General features: G+C 50.2%; 1 protein-coding gene across 3 annotated transcripts in view; it reads right to left on the bottom strand.

The window, feature by feature from the left end:
- The window catches only part of PTPRA (protein tyrosine phosphatase receptor type A), a 147,138-nt gene that overhangs the window by 9,653 nt on the left and 119,807 nt on the right, over nucleotides 1-17,678 (bottom strand). For all 3 annotated transcript variants that reach the window (XM_069856630.1, XM_069856631.1, XM_069856632.1), the window contains 9 exons: nucleotides 17,121-17,138; nucleotides 10,933-11,017; nucleotides 9,671-9,744; nucleotides 7,354-7,490; nucleotides 4,435-4,525; nucleotides 3,887-3,963; nucleotides 3,021-3,057; nucleotides 1,869-1,966; nucleotides 902-1,021 (listed from right to left, as the gene is read on the bottom strand). In XM_069856630.1, the coding sequence (XP_069712731.1) occupies nucleotides 902-1,021; nucleotides 1,869-1,966; nucleotides 3,021-3,057; nucleotides 3,887-3,963; nucleotides 4,435-4,525; nucleotides 7,354-7,490; nucleotides 9,671-9,744; nucleotides 10,933-11,017; nucleotides 17,121-17,138 (737 nt within the window). The remainder of the gene's footprint in view (nucleotides 1-901; nucleotides 1,022-1,868; nucleotides 1,967-3,020; nucleotides 3,058-3,886; nucleotides 3,964-4,434; nucleotides 4,526-7,353; nucleotides 7,491-9,670; nucleotides 9,745-10,932; nucleotides 11,018-17,120; nucleotides 17,139-17,678) is intronic.

Below are 17,678 nucleotides of genomic sequence, written 5' to 3'. Positions count from 1 at the left end.
AGACCAGGTTGGATGGGGCTTTAAGCAACCTGATGCAGTGGGAGGTGTTCCTGCCCATGGCCGGGGGGTTGGAATTAGATGATCTTTAAGGTCCATACCAACTCAAACCATTTGATGATTCTAAGTTGAAAGGGCTCCACAGCTAAATTAATCTCTAACACCATGACAACTTAATTGCCCAGCATCACATCCCCCATCCTAGGGGTGAGAGATGGCAGCCTGGCCCTGGCTGTGGCTCTGACCTGGCAGAAGCTGCTGGATTTCATTCCCAACGGGCTCAAACAGAAGCCACCGCTCCATCCTTTCCCACACCTCTGCCCACAGCATCCTCAGCTAAAGGCTGTGGAGGAAACCACCCCCGTCCAAGCTGTTGGGAGTGAAGGGTGAGGCTCAGGAGAACCCTGCTCAGGGTTCAGAAAGGTTTTTAATCACCAGCTCTTCCTTGCCTGCCTCCAAGAGCAGCAGGAAAGCAAACAGAGAGACTAGAGCATCCAGAGCCTTCTTGGAGGACAAGACAACGCAGCAACAGATGGGAAAGCAATCAAAACCAAGGCATACGCTGCTGGATCTTGTCTCAGCTCATGGGATAAACGTGATTATTTGCAGGCATTAAGTGTCCGTGGGTGGCAGCTGGAACCGATTCTGGTAACAGCAAGTGCTGGTGTATCAAAGGACTGAATTTCAGCCCTGGCATCCATCAACTTCCCTGCTCTCAGTACGTCCATGCTGGTACCTGCTGGGAACAGGCTCCCAGGTGTCTAAGGCGAGTAAATTCTTAATAGATCTTGGATTTCATCCCAACTCGGCTCTCACAGCACCCCAGAAGAGCTGGGGAGCACGGCGGTGCCTGTTGGATGCCCAGGGTGGAGAGGGGAGCGATGGGAAATGCAAACACTGGCACCTGCTGGATGCAGAACTTCCGCACTGTGTAATCCACCAGGACGGTCACATCCTCCACGGACACTCGGATGTTCCCGTACGTCCAGCAGCCCTGATCCGGCCAGTACTGAGCACATTTACACTGCGAGGAGAGAAAAAAGGTGCAGGTGAGCTCTGGTCCCTTGCAGGCCTGGGACTGGCTCCAAGACACAACCACGTGTGAACCTGTGCAGCTCCAGGCTTGGGAAAGGGTGGCTGGAAAGCTGCCTGACGGAGAAGGACCTGGGGGTGTTGGTTGGCGGTAGCTGAACATGAGCCAGCAGTGGCCCAGGTGGCCAAGAAGGCCAACAGCATCCTGGCCTGGATGAGAAACAGCGCGGCCAGCAGGAGCAGGGAAATGATTGTGGCCCTGGACTCGGCTCTGGTGAGGCCACACCTCAAATCCTCGGTTCAGTTTTGGGCCCCTCACTCCAATAAGGACATTGAGGGGCTGGAGTGTGTCCAGAGAAGGGAACGGAGCTGGGGAAAGAGCTGGAGAACAAGGGTTATGAGGAGCAACTGAGGGACCTTGGGTTGTTTAGCCTGGAGAAGAGGCTGAGGGGAGACCTCCTCACTGTCTACAACTCCCTGAAAGGAGGTTGTAGCAAGGTGAGCGTTGGTCTCTTCTCCCACGTGACAGGATGACAGGAAATGGCCTCAAGTTGCATCAGGGCAGGTTCAGATGGGACAGCAGGAAAAATTCCTTCACCAGAAGAGTTCTCAGGCCCTGGCAGAGGCTGCCCCGGGAGGTGGTGGAGTCCCCAGCCCTGGAGGTGTTTAAAAGCCAGGTAGATGAGGTGCTCAGGGATGTGGTTTAGTAGTGGACAGGTACGGTTGGGGTTGATGATCTCAAAGGTCTTTTCCAATCTAGTAATTCTACGGGCAGGAGATGTGCCACATTTGGATGAAGTTGAGTTAGATACCAGCCCATGAAGCCTTCTGGCACCTACCTCTTTCCTCTCTTTCAGGTTGGTCACCATGACAATTGTTGCTGTGTTTTGCTCCCAAATCATCCTCCAAAAATCATTCACGGTTTCTTCTTTTGGTCCTAAGGGGAAGGTAAGAAGAAACCTTGTCTTTGGGATCAAGTAAGAAGAAACCTTGTCTTTGACTTCAAGTACTGGGACCAAAACCCAGTGCGTGAAGTCATACATCACGGATGATGCAACATATTTTTTGCCAATAGATGTCAGCACAGGAGGTGTTTTGCTGTCTGAGAATGTCAGTTAACTCAAGGAACAATCCTATCACACAAGAACTGGGCTTCTCGGATACATCTTATGATGAGGAATTCCATTTTTAGCCCAAGGAGGGGAAACCGGACAAATGGAGCATGGAAACCACTTGCCCAAGGTCACCCAGGGAAATCGTGGCCATCACATTAGCTCACGGAAGTCCTGTCCCGGAGCCTCGTGTTTTAACCGCAGGATCCTGTTTCAATACAGCACAAGAACAGCTGCTGCCAGCCAGACAAGGAGCTGACTCAGCCTAGACCTTCTCCGGCCGAGCCTGAGGCTAAGGGTGAGCCAAAAGGCAGCAGAGCCAAAGCTTTACCCCAGCCTGGTACCACTGATGGACCTGATCCAGCCTTCCTTCTCCAGCCAGAGCCAGGCAAACTCACAAGTGATGTCCTAACCCACTTGCAAGTCAAGAGAGGAAATGCAAACCACCTCCCATGGGCGGACAACCCCTTTTTGTTGTGATGAACCTCCCTGTGAGAGGGAATTTGGTTTTAGGGATATATTTGGACTGGAACAGGGAAAGCAAGATTGCTGGAGGGCTACGGACGGTGCATGCAAGCTGGTGATGCACTCTGGGGGCACCTGAACTTGGGAAGACTTGTGATGCTTGTGGCTCTCAGTAGATGAGAGTCCTGCCTTCCCTCTGAAGTCCATGTTCTTGTCTGCTGAGGTTTAAAAACGAGGAGATCTGAAACCAGATCAGCGTGGTGCTTTTTGGAACAAACTGTGGACCAGCCAAGCCTCCCTTTAACCAGAGGAGCTCCACAAAGTGCTGTGGTTCAACTGGCTCAGCTTGGCAGAGCAGGAGGACCCCAGCCCAAGCGCCACCAGGCAGAGCTACAGGAATAAGCGAGCACTTACCTTGTGCAGCAATGAACTTGTTTTTCTCTTGGTACCCCTACAGAGAGAAGGGAAACAAATGGAAGATGAGGATTTTTCCATCACAAGAGCCACAAAACACATCTACAACATCATTAAACAGAGCCATCACCCGCTCCGTTCCTCACTCCCTCCTGTGCAGAGAGGAGCTGCAGTCTCTGAGGGGAGAAACAGCAACAACGGTGGGGCAGAAACAATGGAAAATCCCTGTGCAAAGGGTCCTGCAACACTCCCCACGCTGATGCCAGTGGCTTTAGATTGGAAGGAGATTGAGATTAGACATTAGGAAGAAATTCTTTCCGTTGAGGGTGGGGAGGCACTGGAACCCAGGGAAGCTGTGGCTGCCCCATCCCTGGAGGTGGTCAAGGCCAGGTTGGATGGGGCTTGGAGCAACCTGGTCCACTGGGAGGTGTCCCTGCCCATGGCAGGTGGGGTTTGGAACTGGATGGGCTTTAAGGTCTTCTGCTGAACCAGCTGGCTCAACTTTGCAGCACCCTAAGGGGTGTAAATGTGGAAATGCAAAACAGCTGAGCAAGAGCAGAGATACAGCGAGAATTCATGAGTCCCAGCTCTCAGCCTCTTATTCCAACCACTTTTGTCTGGGCTTAAGACATGGAGTGGAGCACAGAGAGCTCTACCACAGCCACACAAGGGTTATGAGATCAAATAACCATGTAATTCAGTGCTCTGGAGGAGCTGGGGAGATGTTAATGGAGTAGGCAGTTTCTTAACCATCCTCTCCCAGGCACGAGTCACACTCCATAAATGTCCCACGCACGTGGTGGGAACAGGCACCACCAGTCAGAGTGCAGACAGTGGAGATTTGCCCTTTGAATCACAAAACTCACATTAATGAAGGAGGCGTTGATGTAATCGGAGTCAGGAACCCCTTCGACAGGAGTCAGGTGAACCCTGGAATGATCATCTGGAGGAAAATTAAAGCTCTGCATTAAAAGCAATTCATTCCACGTAGCTGATACCTGGCGTAGCAAGAAATCCAGGTGTTGGAGCAGATCCTGAGCTAGCTGGTTCCATCCCCCTCCTCCAAACACCTTTATGCCCCCATATTCTTCTCACTTCTAACCCAGAGAGGTGCTAGACCTCACATAAGGGTGTTTATAGTCTGCAGGGGGCACACATCTGAGGAAGCCCCTGAGCCAGCCGACCACCCCATGCCAGCCAGCAAGAGCTGCCCATTTCAGCATTTCCCATCCATTTGATTTTCCATGGCCTCCTGGCTGCTAATGGCTCCAGGGAGCTCCTCCTAGTAGGTATCTAAATATAAAGCAGATGCCACCACCCATCCAGGAGGTGAAAAGAGCTCACTGTGTCTTTATCCATCCCAAACCCAGCACTGGCTGTGTGCCCCCCTCATCCAACTAGCTCTGATACCTACAGGGCAAAATGTTCACATATCTGTTCTTCTCCTTGTTCTCCTCCTTGGAAGCAGCTTCACACGTGGCCTGTATGGGACATGCTGGGAGAGCCTGCAACGGCAGAAAAGGGGGATTCTATGATGTTCTCACGGCACAGCAGCAACCACAACACAACCAGCACATTGGTGCTCACACCATGTGAGCGTCTGGCCCCTCTGGACATGTCCCTGACACCCACACCGTTCAACTCCATCCCACCGAGATCAAGGCATTGAGTGCACCCTTAGCAAGTTTGCAGATGACACTAAGCTGGGTGGAAGTGTGGATCTGCTGGAGGGTCAGGAGGCTCCAAAGGGATCTGAACAGGCTGGACTGCTGGGCTGAGACCAATGGCATGAGGTTTAACAAGGCCAAATGCTGGGTCCTGCACTTGAGGCACAACAACCCTGAGCAGCTACAGACTAGGAGAAGTCTTGCTGGAAAGCTGCCTGGAGGAGAGGGACCCGGGGGTGTTGGTTGACAGAGACTGAACGTGAGCCAGCAGTGGCCCAGGTGGCCAAGAAGGCCAATGGCATCTTGGCTTGGATCAGAAATGACGTGGCCAGCAGGTCCAGGGAGGTTCTTCTCCCTCTGTACTCGGCACTGGTGAGACCGCTCCTCGAATCCTGTGTTCAGTTCTGGCCCCTCACCACAAGAAGGATGTTGAGGCTCTGGAGCGAGTCCAGAGAAGAGCAACGAAGCTGGTGAAGGGGCTGGAGAACAGGCCTTATGAGGAGCGGCTGAGAGAGCTGGGGGTGTTTAGCCTGGAGGAGACCTCATTGCTCTCTCCAACTACCTGAAAGGAGGTTGTGGAGAGGAGGGTGCTGGCCTCTTCTCCCAAGTGCCAGGGGACAGGACAAGAGGGAATGGCCTCAAGCTCTGCCAGGGGAGGTTCAGGCTGGACATTAAGAAAAAGTTTTCACAGAAAGGGTCATTGGACACTGGAACAGGCTGCCCAGGGAGGGGGTTGAGTCACCTTCCCTGGAGGCGTTTAAGGGACGGGTGGATGAGGTGCTGAGGGACATGGTTTAGTGATTGACAGGAATGGTTGGACTCAATGATCTGGTGGGTCTTTTCCAACCTGGTGATTCTATGATTTAAATAGCCTGGGCTGGACCAGAGAGAGCAGATCCCTTCTGAAATGTGGTATCTGGAGCCTCATAATCCATGAACACGAGGTGGCAGCAAAGCCTCCAAAGACACCAAACCCACCAGCACCAGTGATCAGAGAGCTCATTTCTGCCCAAGACGAGCTCCTGCTGAGATTACCTCTGTTAACAGTGATACTTGCAGTGACCTGATCAAAGCCCTCATCGCCTGAGCACACCCAGTGATGGGAAGGAGCACCTGTGCAGGTGCTCTTCATCCAGTGGCACCAGGGATGTTTGGGTTTGAGGGGCGCTGGGGTATCAGATGATGCTGCCCTGGTCACAACAGCCAGGTTTCACACTCAAGCAGAGAAGTGCTTCCGCAGCACTGTTATTCCTTATTCTGCTCACTGGCCCAGGTTGCCCAGGAAAGATGTGGCTGCTCCATCCCTGGAGGTGTTCAAGGCCAGGTTGGATGAGGCTTTGAGCAGCCTGATCCAGTGGGAGGTGTCCCTGCCCATGGCAGAGGGTTGGAATTGGATGGGCTTTAAGATCCCTTCCAAGCCAAACCATTCTATAATTGTATGATTCTATGATCCTCTTTGAGTAGTGAAGAGGATGAGAACGTACTGAAAGTATTCACCATCCCTTCCTCCAGCTGACCGGGCAGACGTGCTTTGGCAATGAAACTCTTCTGGGCAATTGAGTATTTATAACCTGAAATATCTCCCTCCCCGGGCATTCATTGTGCTTACTGAGTTTCATCGAAGCACGGCCAGGAAGGGTATCGAGTTGTGCAACAGCTGGAGAAAGTTGAGTGGCTTTTTATTTATCTTCTCATCCTCCTCCTATTGCCATATCCTGCCTTGGACCTAAGGCTTCACGTATTTGCAGATGATATCTTAGCAGTATGGACAAAGAGATCAGCAGTGGATTTTCTTTCATTAACTAAACTGATGGAGAATTCGGGTAGCTCAGCACCTCCTATGTTACAGGCTGTCATATCCAGCCAGTTATTTACCTTTGTCCCCTACCTCATTACTGCTCTGCTTATTTTTGTATTACCAAGGTGAATCAGGTTTGGAGTTACAAGAAGGTGCAGAGCTCAGCAACATCAGAACCATCCCAGAAGAGACGCTGTGGCATCGTGGGGTAAGTACAACACCACAATTATTACTCGCTGGTGAAGGCCAACTGCTGTCCTATAAACTGCCATCATTCCGCTTCAGGGTTAACAGCTTTGAAAGAGATGGGGTCATTTCTATTTCTCTGTCAGAGCTCTTGGTTTGGCTCTTTGTAGATTTAAGACAACAACACGGCACGTCTTGACACGTTGGCCATGGAAACATGAGGATTGTGAGGAGGGAGGTGGCGCATGGGAAGAAAGCAGCAGGCAGGGAAGCTCTGGAAGACCTCAAGGCATCCAGGACACCTCCTGAACCCAGAAAAATGTAGTGCTGCTTGCTAACAAACCTCAGCGGAATGTGGGGGAGCGGCCTGCCCACCATCACAGCAGATTTAGGACCAAAATCAGTCCTCCCACCTAGCAGCCTTTGAGAAATGCCTGAGGACCAGGCAGACCACCATTCCCTCTGTGAAGCTCCCAGATAAGCTCTTCTAAAACACGGCATCAGTCCCCTCTGGGCCGACGTGCTGTCCCCAAGCTGAGTATCAGCGGCCGCTGCTCCTCTAGGATGTACCAGTCGTTGTGTCCCTGCTCTATGAAGTGAGACCAGAGTTTTCCCCGCTGTGCGTTGTAAGCCCGACACCGAGAGCCTGTGGGATTTAAGGGCAAGAAGCCAAGGCACTCACATTGAACTCCTCCCGAAAGAGCTTGTTGTCATCTGCCATCCGGCGGTTGATCTCCTCTTCCAGCTTATCCACAGGCAGAGGTGGGTATTTGCGGTTGGTGCTGGGGGAGCGGGCGAGCAGCGGCATGCTCTGAGGCTCTGCAACGACACCCACGCGTCAGAAGTGCCCACCCAGCCTCTCACCGTGCCCAGCGCTCATCCACGCCCAGGTGGGCACAGGGACCTCACACACCCTGGCCACCTTGCATCCTCCTATCCCATATTTTCACTGACTCATGGCACGGTTTGAGTTGGAAAGGACCTTAAAAACCATCCAGTTCCAACCCCCTGCCATGGGCTGGGACACTTTCCACTGGATCAGATTGCTTAAAGCCCCATCCAACCTGGCCTCGAACACCTCCAGGTCTTTTGTTCTTCCTATGGATGGTGCACAAAAATTTGGGGATGCTATGATAACAAGAAACTCTTTCAGCACCCTGTGGTTGAGCGTTACGCTGTCATAGAGATAGGGGAGGATAATAAGGACCAAGTCCAACAACTCCATGCAGTGCTCCACGCTCAGGGAAAAGTGGCTGGAAAGCCGCCCAGCAGAAAAGAACCTGGAAACCTGTGTTGAGAGCAACTGAACATGAGCCAGCAGTGGCACAGGTGGCCAAGAAGGCCAACAGCATCCTGGTTTGGATCAGAAACGGCGTGACCAGCAGGAGGAGGGAAGGGATTGTCCCCCTGCATTTGGTGCTGGTGAGACCCCACCTCAAATCCTGGGTTCAGTTTTGGGCCCCTCACTCCAAGAAGGACATTGAGGGGCTGTAGCGCGTCCAGAGCTGGGAAGGGTCTGGAGAACATGGGTTATGGGGAGCAGCTGAAGGAACTGGGGTCTTCTCTGAAGAAGAGGAGGCCGAGGGGAAACCTTATTGCTCTCTACAATTACCTAAAAGGAGGTTGTAGCAAGGTGGGAGTTGGGCTCTTCTCCCAAATAACAAGTGACAGGGCAAGAGGAAATGGCCTCAAGTTGCGCTGGAGGAGGTATGGATTGCATGACAGGAAAACTGTCTTCACCAAAAGGGTTGTCAAGCAGTGGAAGAGGCTGCCCAGGGAAGTGGTGGAGTCACCATCCCTGGAGGTGTTTAAAAGACGTGTGGATGTGGTGCTTAAGGTCATGGTTTAGTGGTGGCTTGACAGTGTTAGGTTTAAGGCTGCACTTGATGATCTTAAGGACCTTTTCCAGCCTAAACAATTCTATGGTTCTAAGTCATCAATACTGGGGGGACGAAGACCACTCCACTTTGAATTCAGACCTCACTCTCATTCATGTGGAAATCTTTGCACCATCACCGTGACATAATTACCCGGTGGGCACAGTAAAGGTCGTTGTTACTTGTGGTTCCTCAGTGAAGCCAAGAAAGGCCACACGAGGGTTATGCCAACATCACCGACAGTCGATGAAGTTCACACCTTCGCTTACAGCAACATAAAATTTGAGTAGGGAAGGTCTTAGCTGCCAGTGTGGAGGAAAAGGTGCTGATTTTGTTAGCACTCTCTCCCAAGGTGTTTGGTTCACGTGGGGAGAGCTCAGAATAACGATGTGAAATGAGTCTAAGAGGTGGTGACTCCTCATCAGCTCTTACTTTGGTGCCTACATACATCTAAGGGAGGGGAGATTTAGACTGGAAGAAATGTTTGACAATGAGGATGGTGAAACACTGGCACAGGTTGCATAAGGAGGTAGTGGAGCCCCCATCCCTGGAAACACTGAAGGTCAGGTTGGATGGGTCTCTGAGCAACCTCATCCAGCTGAAGGTGTCGCTGCTCATTGCAGCGTCGTTGGACTGGATGACCTGTAGAAGTCCCTTCCAAGTCAAACCATTCTGTGATTCTATGAATAAGCTTTGTTCAGATCAAACCAGGTCAATTCAAACGTTCTTCAGAATAACAATGGAATATTTCTGTTTTTTATTTTTTCCCAGCCTTGGAATCAGCCAAAGTTAATTAGCGAAATAACCAGCAATTCTCCTTAAAATTACAAAAACATCACAAACCCCCAAAGTGGCAAAAGCAGGTTTGGTTTAAGCTCTCCAGGGCAGCTTTCTTAAAGTCCATCCAGTTCCAATCTCCCACTGGATCAGGCTGCTCCAAGCCCCATCCAGCCTGGCCTTGAACACCTCCAGGGATGGGGCAGCCACAGCTTCCCTGGGCAACCTGGGCCAGTGTCTCACCACCCTCATAATGAAGAATTTCTTCTTAATCTCTAATCTAAATCTTCCCCCTCCAATTTAAAGCCACTTTTGCTCCCCGTGTCGCAGCACCGTGGGTCTCACCTGCATCATCTGTCCGGCCATTGGACAAGCGAAAGGAGTTGGAGTGACTCCCTGCTTGCTTGTATTTCTTGAACCTACCAAAGAGAAGAAAAAGGAGACCATCAGTAGATACCCACCAGGTCACCTTCTGGGTGAGAGACGCAGCTGGGAAGGGCTTTCCTTACTTTTTTTATGGCTTGATGAAAGAGCTGGTGGGTCTGAGAGGCCACAGGACCTCTGCAATCCTGCCTAGGGGTAGAACTTTTAACCGACCACATCTGGAAAGGCTGCAGGAGGCCAGAGCAAGGTGAAAGCCAGGAGAAGGTTTACAGCTGCTTTTTACAGAGGACACCCCAAGGAGTTCCTGCTCCACGGGGCCGACGCAGCAAAGCACATAAACGCCAGATTGCTCCATCCTTCTGCAGCTCAGCCCTTCGCCGCGTGCTTTTAACTTGAAGCAGATGCTTCCACTCCGTTTGCCTGAAGTTACGGGTTTTGCTGAATCACCAGCGAACAGAAACGCTTTTTTTTTTAAGGGCTGGAAGCCAGGTGGGGAGGACTCAAACTCTGCTGCTGCTGAACTCCCAAAGCAAAACTCTCATCAGGTTCACCGGAGTCAGGAGACAAAGGGAATTTTTCCACTGCTAAGGAGAGAGCTTTTTCTTTTTTTCCCGTTACTTATTTAATCACCAAAATATTGAGTAAATTAAAATGTTTACTGCTGGTGAATAAGCACTTTCTTCCAGCTGAACAGATACGCACTCAGGAGCTGGGAACGCTATATTGCAGCAGCCCAGACGCTTTGATTTTTAATAAACAGACCTAAAAAGGTCACGTTATGTCAACAGTTCCAGCTACAGCAACACTTAATGCTCCTAACAAGACGCGGTCATATGCACCTTGCACAGGCACGACTGGTGCTCAAGGCTTGGCTGTGGAGGTTGGATCCCATTCGATATCAAGATGGGAATCCAGGAATAACACCCCTGGTTATCCCTGCAAAGGATTTTACGGCTGGAGAAGCGTGCTCAGCTTCCCTGGATTACACAATCCAACACCCTTAGCCCTGCAAGGAAACTTCACCTGAACAGTCACCACCCCACGTGAGGATCAACTTCAGAGTGAAAACATCAATAAGTAGATAAACCCAAACATTGTTTCCAGGTTTCTTTTTAAAACATCATCAGCCTTTACCTTAAGAAACAGCCCCAAAGCCTTATTTCTCTTCACTCAGTAATGAATTTCTATCAAACCAGGGAAGTCAGCACTAAAGGATCTCTTACCTTAACATGTACAGCACAATAATAATAAATACTATGACTAGAAGGGAAGACAGGGCCACCATCACAGCGATAATTGGAGTCTCATCTGCAACAGGAAAAGAAAGGTGTGGTTACAAACAGGTGCCCAAAACCACCCAGCGCCACCATTTAATTTTGCTGCTTGCAAAATTGTAAAAATAATAAAAATAGCCATGAAAAATAACTATTGAGTAAGGTTACGGTGGTCAAGTCTGACAGCGAAGACATACACATGTTTAGAGTGAGCACCATGCATCTCGGCTACTCTGAGGTCAGATGGAAACCTGTCACCACTATTCAAAGCACTTTGTTCTTTGCTAATTGCTGTTCACTGCGTAATTGTGACCTTGCAGATGGAAACAGGGATTGAAAAAGTTGTGAGTAGGGTGTCTTAGGGGTTTCTGCTGCACAACTGACTGTGCCCATGGTGGCCCACCAGTAGAAGTTCCTGCCCTATCACCTGGTCACCTACAAAGTCTTCTGCTGGAGACGCAAGAATCTATATGAGAAGTTTCTAAACAGGTCCACGAGTCTGGTAGAACATGATCAGAACCGTATATTAAAACGGGTGAAAACTGTGGCCTTTGGAAGATCCCAGAGAAGCTACATTTATTGAATGATTTTCCTTCGAGCTCCTTGTCAAGTAGGACAAGAGGACGATGCTTCACACCACAGCTGGACTCTGAACACCTTCAGGCTGAGGTTTAGGGCTACTGGCTTATCATCTCCTGGCTCATTGCATAGAGGTGGCTTCTGCTGGGACATCTTCAGCCCTGCAAGTATGGTGTTTAGAGAGGAGGTGACGTTAGACAATCCACTATGCATGCTCTGCACTGCAAAGCCACTGAGTATGGCTCGCTTCACAGAATCACAGAATAACCAGGTTGGAAGAGACCCACCGGATCATCTAGTCCAACCGTTCCTATCAAACACTAAACCATATCCCTCAGCACCTTGTCCACCCGTCCCTTAAACCCCTCCAGGGAAGGTGACTCAACCCCCTCCCTGGGCAGCCTGTTCCAGTGCCCAATGACCCTTTCTGTAAAGAACTTTTTCCTAACGTCCAGCCTAAACCTCCCCTGGCGGAGCTTGAGGCCATTCCCTCTTGTCCTGTCCCCTGGCACTTGGGAGAAGAGCCCAGCACCCTCCTCTCCACAACCTCCTTTCAGGTAGTTGGAGAGAGCAATGAGGTCTCCCCTCAGCCTCCTCTTCTCCAGGCTAAACAACCCCAGCTCTCTCAGCCGCTCCTCATAAGGCCTGTTCTCCAGCCCTTTCACCAGCTTTGTTGCTCTTCTCTGGACTCGCTCCAGAGCCTCAACATCCTTCTTGTGGTGAGGGGCCCAGAACTGAACACAGGATTCGAGGAGCGGTCTCACCAGTGCCGAGTACAGAGGGAGGATAACCTCCCTGGACCTGCTGGTCACGCTGTTTCTGATCCAAGCCAAGATGCCATTGGCCTTCTTGGCCACCTGGGCCACTGCTGGCTCATATTCAGTCGGCTGTCAACCAACACCCCCAGGTCCCTCTCCTCCAGGCAGCTTTCTAGACAGACTTCTCCTAGTCTGTAGCACTGCACAGGGTTGTTGTGCCCCAAGTGCAGGACCCGGCATTTGGCCTTGTTAAACCTCCTGCCATTGAGTGCTTCGTTGTTTGCTCCTTTGCAGACACTTCTCAAGGGCAGACACCCCATAGTTCTCTTGCAACCACACTTAGATCAGCCACGCCTGGAACATTCCCATCCTCCAGGTCCCACACCGGGTTTCTTTTTGAATGAGCTATTTGTAACTTGGCCTGGAGGTCAACGCAACAGTGGTTGGTGCAGGCAAATTACCCAGATAGGGTTGGAAGCCAAGCAACATGAACCAGATAGGAATATGGTCCTGAAGAGCATTTATTTTCACATAAATGTGGATGTCAGCGATGGCAGTTGGGGGCGTTTTCATTTCCCATCAGCTTGCTCAGTCTGTACAGGCCACTGCCCCACGTCTTCTGAAAGGGCCACAGAAAAGCTGGGGAGGGGCTCTTGATCAGGGATAGGACGAGGGGGAATGATTTTAATCTGAAAGGGGAGATTGAGATGAGATCTTAGGAAGAAATGTTTTCCTGTGAGGGCGGTGAGGCCCTGAACCAGGTTGCCCAGAGAAGTCGTGGCTGCCCCATCCCTGGAGGGGTTCAAGGCCAGGTTGGATGGGGCTTTAAGCAACCTGATCCAGTGACAGGCATCCCTACCCATGGCAGGGGGGTTGGAAATGGATGATCTTCAATGTCCCTTCCAAAAGAAACCACTCCGTGATTCTATGACTCTGTAATCCTGGTTGGAGGAGGAATAGGTGACAAAGCCTGCAGAACTATCGTTGCACCATTTCTCCTGCCTTGGCTGGAGCTAAGATCAAGTCTAACCCTAGCAGAGCTGGGCAGGGGCGGCTGCGGCAGCGCCCACTGGCAGGAGATGTGATTTATGGGCAGAGGTTTCGGCAGGGGGGCTCTGGCAGCAGGATGCGGGGAGCCCGGGGGGGATGTTTTTTCTTTCGCAGCCGTTCTTTCGACACATCTGGCTGGATGAGTTAGAGCTTTTCCACCGCGGCCGCTAACCGCCGGCACGCTGCCCGGCCCACCCAGCAAAACCCAGGCAGGAAACAAGCTGGAGGGTCCCCAGCCAGTCCCTCCTTCCCCAGCCAGCCCTGATGAGCGGCACCAACCTCTCACAGCTCCTTTCCCCTTTGTATCTTGGACCTGAGGGTTTCACATTTGCAATTTGCCTGCAGAATGGACAAGTATTCAACCCTCTGAGACCGGCTGGGAGAACTGGACTTGTTCAGCCTGGAGAAGGCTCCGGTGTGACCTCGTAACAGCCTTCCAGTACCTGAAGGGGCTCCAGGAAAGCTGGGGAAGGACTTTTTACAAGGGCCTGGAGTGATAGGATAAGGAGGAATGGCTTCAAATTGGAAGGGGAATGATTTAGATAGACATTAGGAAGAAATTCTTCATGATGAGGGTAGTGAGGCCCTGGCCCAGGTTGCCCAGAGAAGGTTGGATATTTCCAAGGTCAGGCTGGGTGGGGCTCTGAGCAACCTGATCTGATTGAAGATGTCCCTGCTCATTGCAGAGGGGTTGGACTGGATGACCTTTAAAGGTACTTCCAACTCAAACCGTTCTGTGGTTCTGTGGTGCAACCATCAGCTGATCCCTTCAGGAGGTGCACATCAGGAGGTGGCACTTCAGGAGGCATCTCTCCAGCCAAGGATCAGCGTTTCTGCTCTGCTGAAATGACTGCTCTGTCCATCATACCAACTCTAGACACTCAGTAGGAGAAGGCAGGGCAATTCTCACCCACGTTGCCCTAGAGGGAAGGAATCTGTCTTGCTGATAGATCCCCAGGGCTATAACAGATGTGGAGTCCAGATCACAGTGTCACCCCTTGAACAGGTGAAATCATAAGCATTTGTGCAGCTTTATTTTGTGCAGGCAAGACTTCTTAGCGAGCCCACCAAGGATGCTTGAGTTATCCTCTCCCTTCCAGGCTTGTGGAGGATTAAACCATCTCATTAGCGCAAAAAAAAGCTTGTGGATGCCCTAAAAGGCCACGGGTGCTAGAAGGAGATGGGGAAGGACTTGCAGACTTCCCACTGTATCAGGCTGCTCCAAAGCCCCATCCAACTTGGCCTTGAACATCTCCAGGGAGGGGACAGTCACAACTTCCCTGGGCAACCTCTGCCAGGGCCTCACAATCCTCACAGGAAAACATTTCTTCCTTAAGATCTCATCTCAGTCTCCCCTCTTTCAGCTTAAAACTGTTCCCCTTCATCCTGTCTCTGCACTCCCTAATCAAGAGCCCCCCCTTCAGCTTTCATGAAGCCCCTTTAAGTACTGGAAGGAAGATTTTGTTAGGAAAGCCTTTACTTTTTCTACATCATAGAATCACCAGGTTGGAAGAGACCCACTGGATCATCGAGCCCAACCATTCCTATCAATCACTAACCCATGTCCCTCAGCACCTCATCCACTCGTCCCTTAAACCCCTCCAGGGAAGGTGACTCAACCACCTCCCTGGGCAGCCTGTTCCTGCAAATCACTGCAAATATCTCCCAGAATAATCACACAAGTCACAGGACTTGGAAAATATTAACTACATGATTAATATTAATGGTAGCATTAATATTAGCAATACTAATACCATTAGGAAGTCAGGGTTTTTTTCCCATTATTCATTCCAGTGCTCTCAGAAGCAGTGATGAACAATGAGACAGCACTAAACAACACCTGAGCCAGACACAAGAGAATTACGCAGGGTATTTCTACAACACCTTAACCATAGCCTATAGGAAAGCTGGGAAGGGAGGGGCTCTTCATCAAGGAGCACAGGGACAGGATGAGGGGGAATGGTTTTAAGCTGAAAGAGGGATGAGTTATTAGAGAGATTAGGAAGAAATGTTTTCCTGTGAGGGTGGTGAGACCCAGGCAAATGTTGCCTAGGGAAGTTGTGGCTGCCCCATCCCTGGAGGTGTTGAAGACCAGGTTGGATGGAGCTTTGAGCAACCTCATCCAGAGAGAGGTGTCCGTGGCAGGGGGGTTGGAATGGGATGAGCTTTAAGTTCCCTTCCAACCCAAATAATTTTGTGATTCAATGATTATTTTAAATGGGAATTCATTTAAATTCAAACCCGCGTCCCTTTATTTGCTCTGTGCAAACGTGTACTGGCAGTAACTATCGCAGCACATCCATCTTCTCCTCTGTAGAATCACTAGGGCAGGGTGGGTTTGACAGCCCAAAGCAGCTTGCTGTGGAGTTGACAAAGCTGAAATACTCACTAGAACAATGATGAAAACACACAGAGGAAGTGTGCTTCTATAGGCAGCAACCGGATTCATAGAATCATAGAATAACCAAGTTGGAAAAGACCCACCGGATCATTGAGTCCAGCCATTCCCATCAATCACTAAACCACATCCCTCAGCACCTCGTCCATCCATGCCTTAAACCCCTCCAGGGAAGGTGACTCAACCACCTCCCTGGGCAGCCTGTTCCAGTGCCCAGATTGTCTCTATCTCTGCTCTACCTGCTCCCCTACTGCCAAAGCAAGGAGTAATCTCAAACATTCCGGTAGCAATGCCAGTTCTCAGGACTAAGAGATGGGAAAATGCACCTAAGTGCTACGATATGAAAAGAAATGGATTTGTGTTACTGCTTGCCAACAGAATTAAGGAGAATAGTAATTATTCACATCATTTTTAGAATGGGTACAGATCAAACAGGGTGAGTCACATCAATAAGGACAATTCACAAGCTAAAAAATAAGGAAATTGCTTGATGGCTCCTTAGGTCTTGGTCATCCAACTCTAGGGATGGTAACAATACTTTCCAGGGCTGCATCAAAAAAATCATTCTGCCCCTCTTCTCTGCTCTTGGAAGACCCCACCTGGAGTCCTGTGTCCAGCTCTGGAATCCCCAACATAAGAAGGAGATGAGCTGTTGGAACAGTTCCAGAGGAGGCCACAAAGACGATTTGCAGGCTGGAGCACCTCTGCTTTGAGGACAGGCTGAGAGAGTTGGGGTTCTTCAGCCTGGAGAAGAGAAGGCTCCAGGGAGAACTTATAGTGGCTTTCCAGTACTGAAAGGAGGCTCCGGGAAAGCTGAGGAGGAACTTTTTACAAGAGCCTGGAGTGATAGGACGAGGGGGTATGGCTTTAAATTGGAAGGGGAAAGATTTAGACTAGACATTAGGAATAAATTCTTTGTGATAAGGGTGGTGAGGCACTGGCACAGGTTGCCAGAGAAGTCGTGGATGTCCCCTCCCTGGAGGTGTTCAAGGCCAGGTTGGATGGGGCTTTGAGCATCCTGATCCAGTGGGAGATGTCCATGGCAGGGGGTTGGAATGGGATGACCTTTAAGGTCTCTTCCAACCCAAACCATTCTATGATTCTATGATTTTCAGGGCAGGAACTCATCATCTGTAACAGGATCTGTACAAATTGTTACAGGATTGTTTGTTTCCAGGAGCCCAACAGAAATGGAGGGAGCAGTGTGTCACCAGCTCTTCTAAAGAGCTTGATGGGCTCTCTAAAAGCACGTTCAGCAATGTGTCATAGAAGAGCTACCAAACAGCAGAACGCTTCTGGAAATGGCTTTACTGAGAGCTTGGATAAAGAGAAATGAATTATAAAATTCTTACCTCTTCTGTCAGAGTTACCTGCAGAAAACAGAAAACATGAATCTCTTAGCAACAAAGAAATATACATTTTAATAAGTCAGGAAGGATCAAAGACCAAGACAGCAACAAATTTAGTAACTTTCATCATCACCTTGTAAATCTTTCCTTTAAAACACCAGCTACAAAGCCAGGATATTAAAACGAATTTCAGTCTTCACTTAAATAACAAAGGAAAAGGAACAAACCCCAACTTTTTATCAGCAGAGCTGAGAGCTGGAGCCAAGCGGTAGCACCAATAACCACAACCTGCTGCTCCGAATCGACAACACTGTTTGTTTAAGCCCAGAACCAGCAAGTCAGTGGTGTAATTCGTAACATAAATATTAAGAGATAACACTTGTGCATCATTTTAAAAGAGTGGCTGAGCCAAGAGTTCAATTAAAAGCAGTTGGGCTCAGGGATGGGGACCGTGAGCACCCAAGGAAAGCGTCCTCACACCGTTTTGGATGTTTCATCTAGAGGAAACCTGAACAAACCTGTGCTGATGAGAGCACAGCCCAGCTCTCCAACTGCAACACC

This window comes from Phaenicophaeus curvirostris, chromosome 4 (genome assembly GCF_032191515.1).
Source record: "Phaenicophaeus curvirostris isolate KB17595 chromosome 4, BPBGC_Pcur_1.0, whole genome shotgun sequence".
Classification (NCBI taxonomy): Eukaryota; Metazoa; Chordata; class Aves; order Cuculiformes; family Cuculidae; genus Phaenicophaeus; species Phaenicophaeus curvirostris.
Note: the sequence above shows the minus strand (reverse complement) of the source record. Positions and strands in the feature narration are given on the sequence as shown.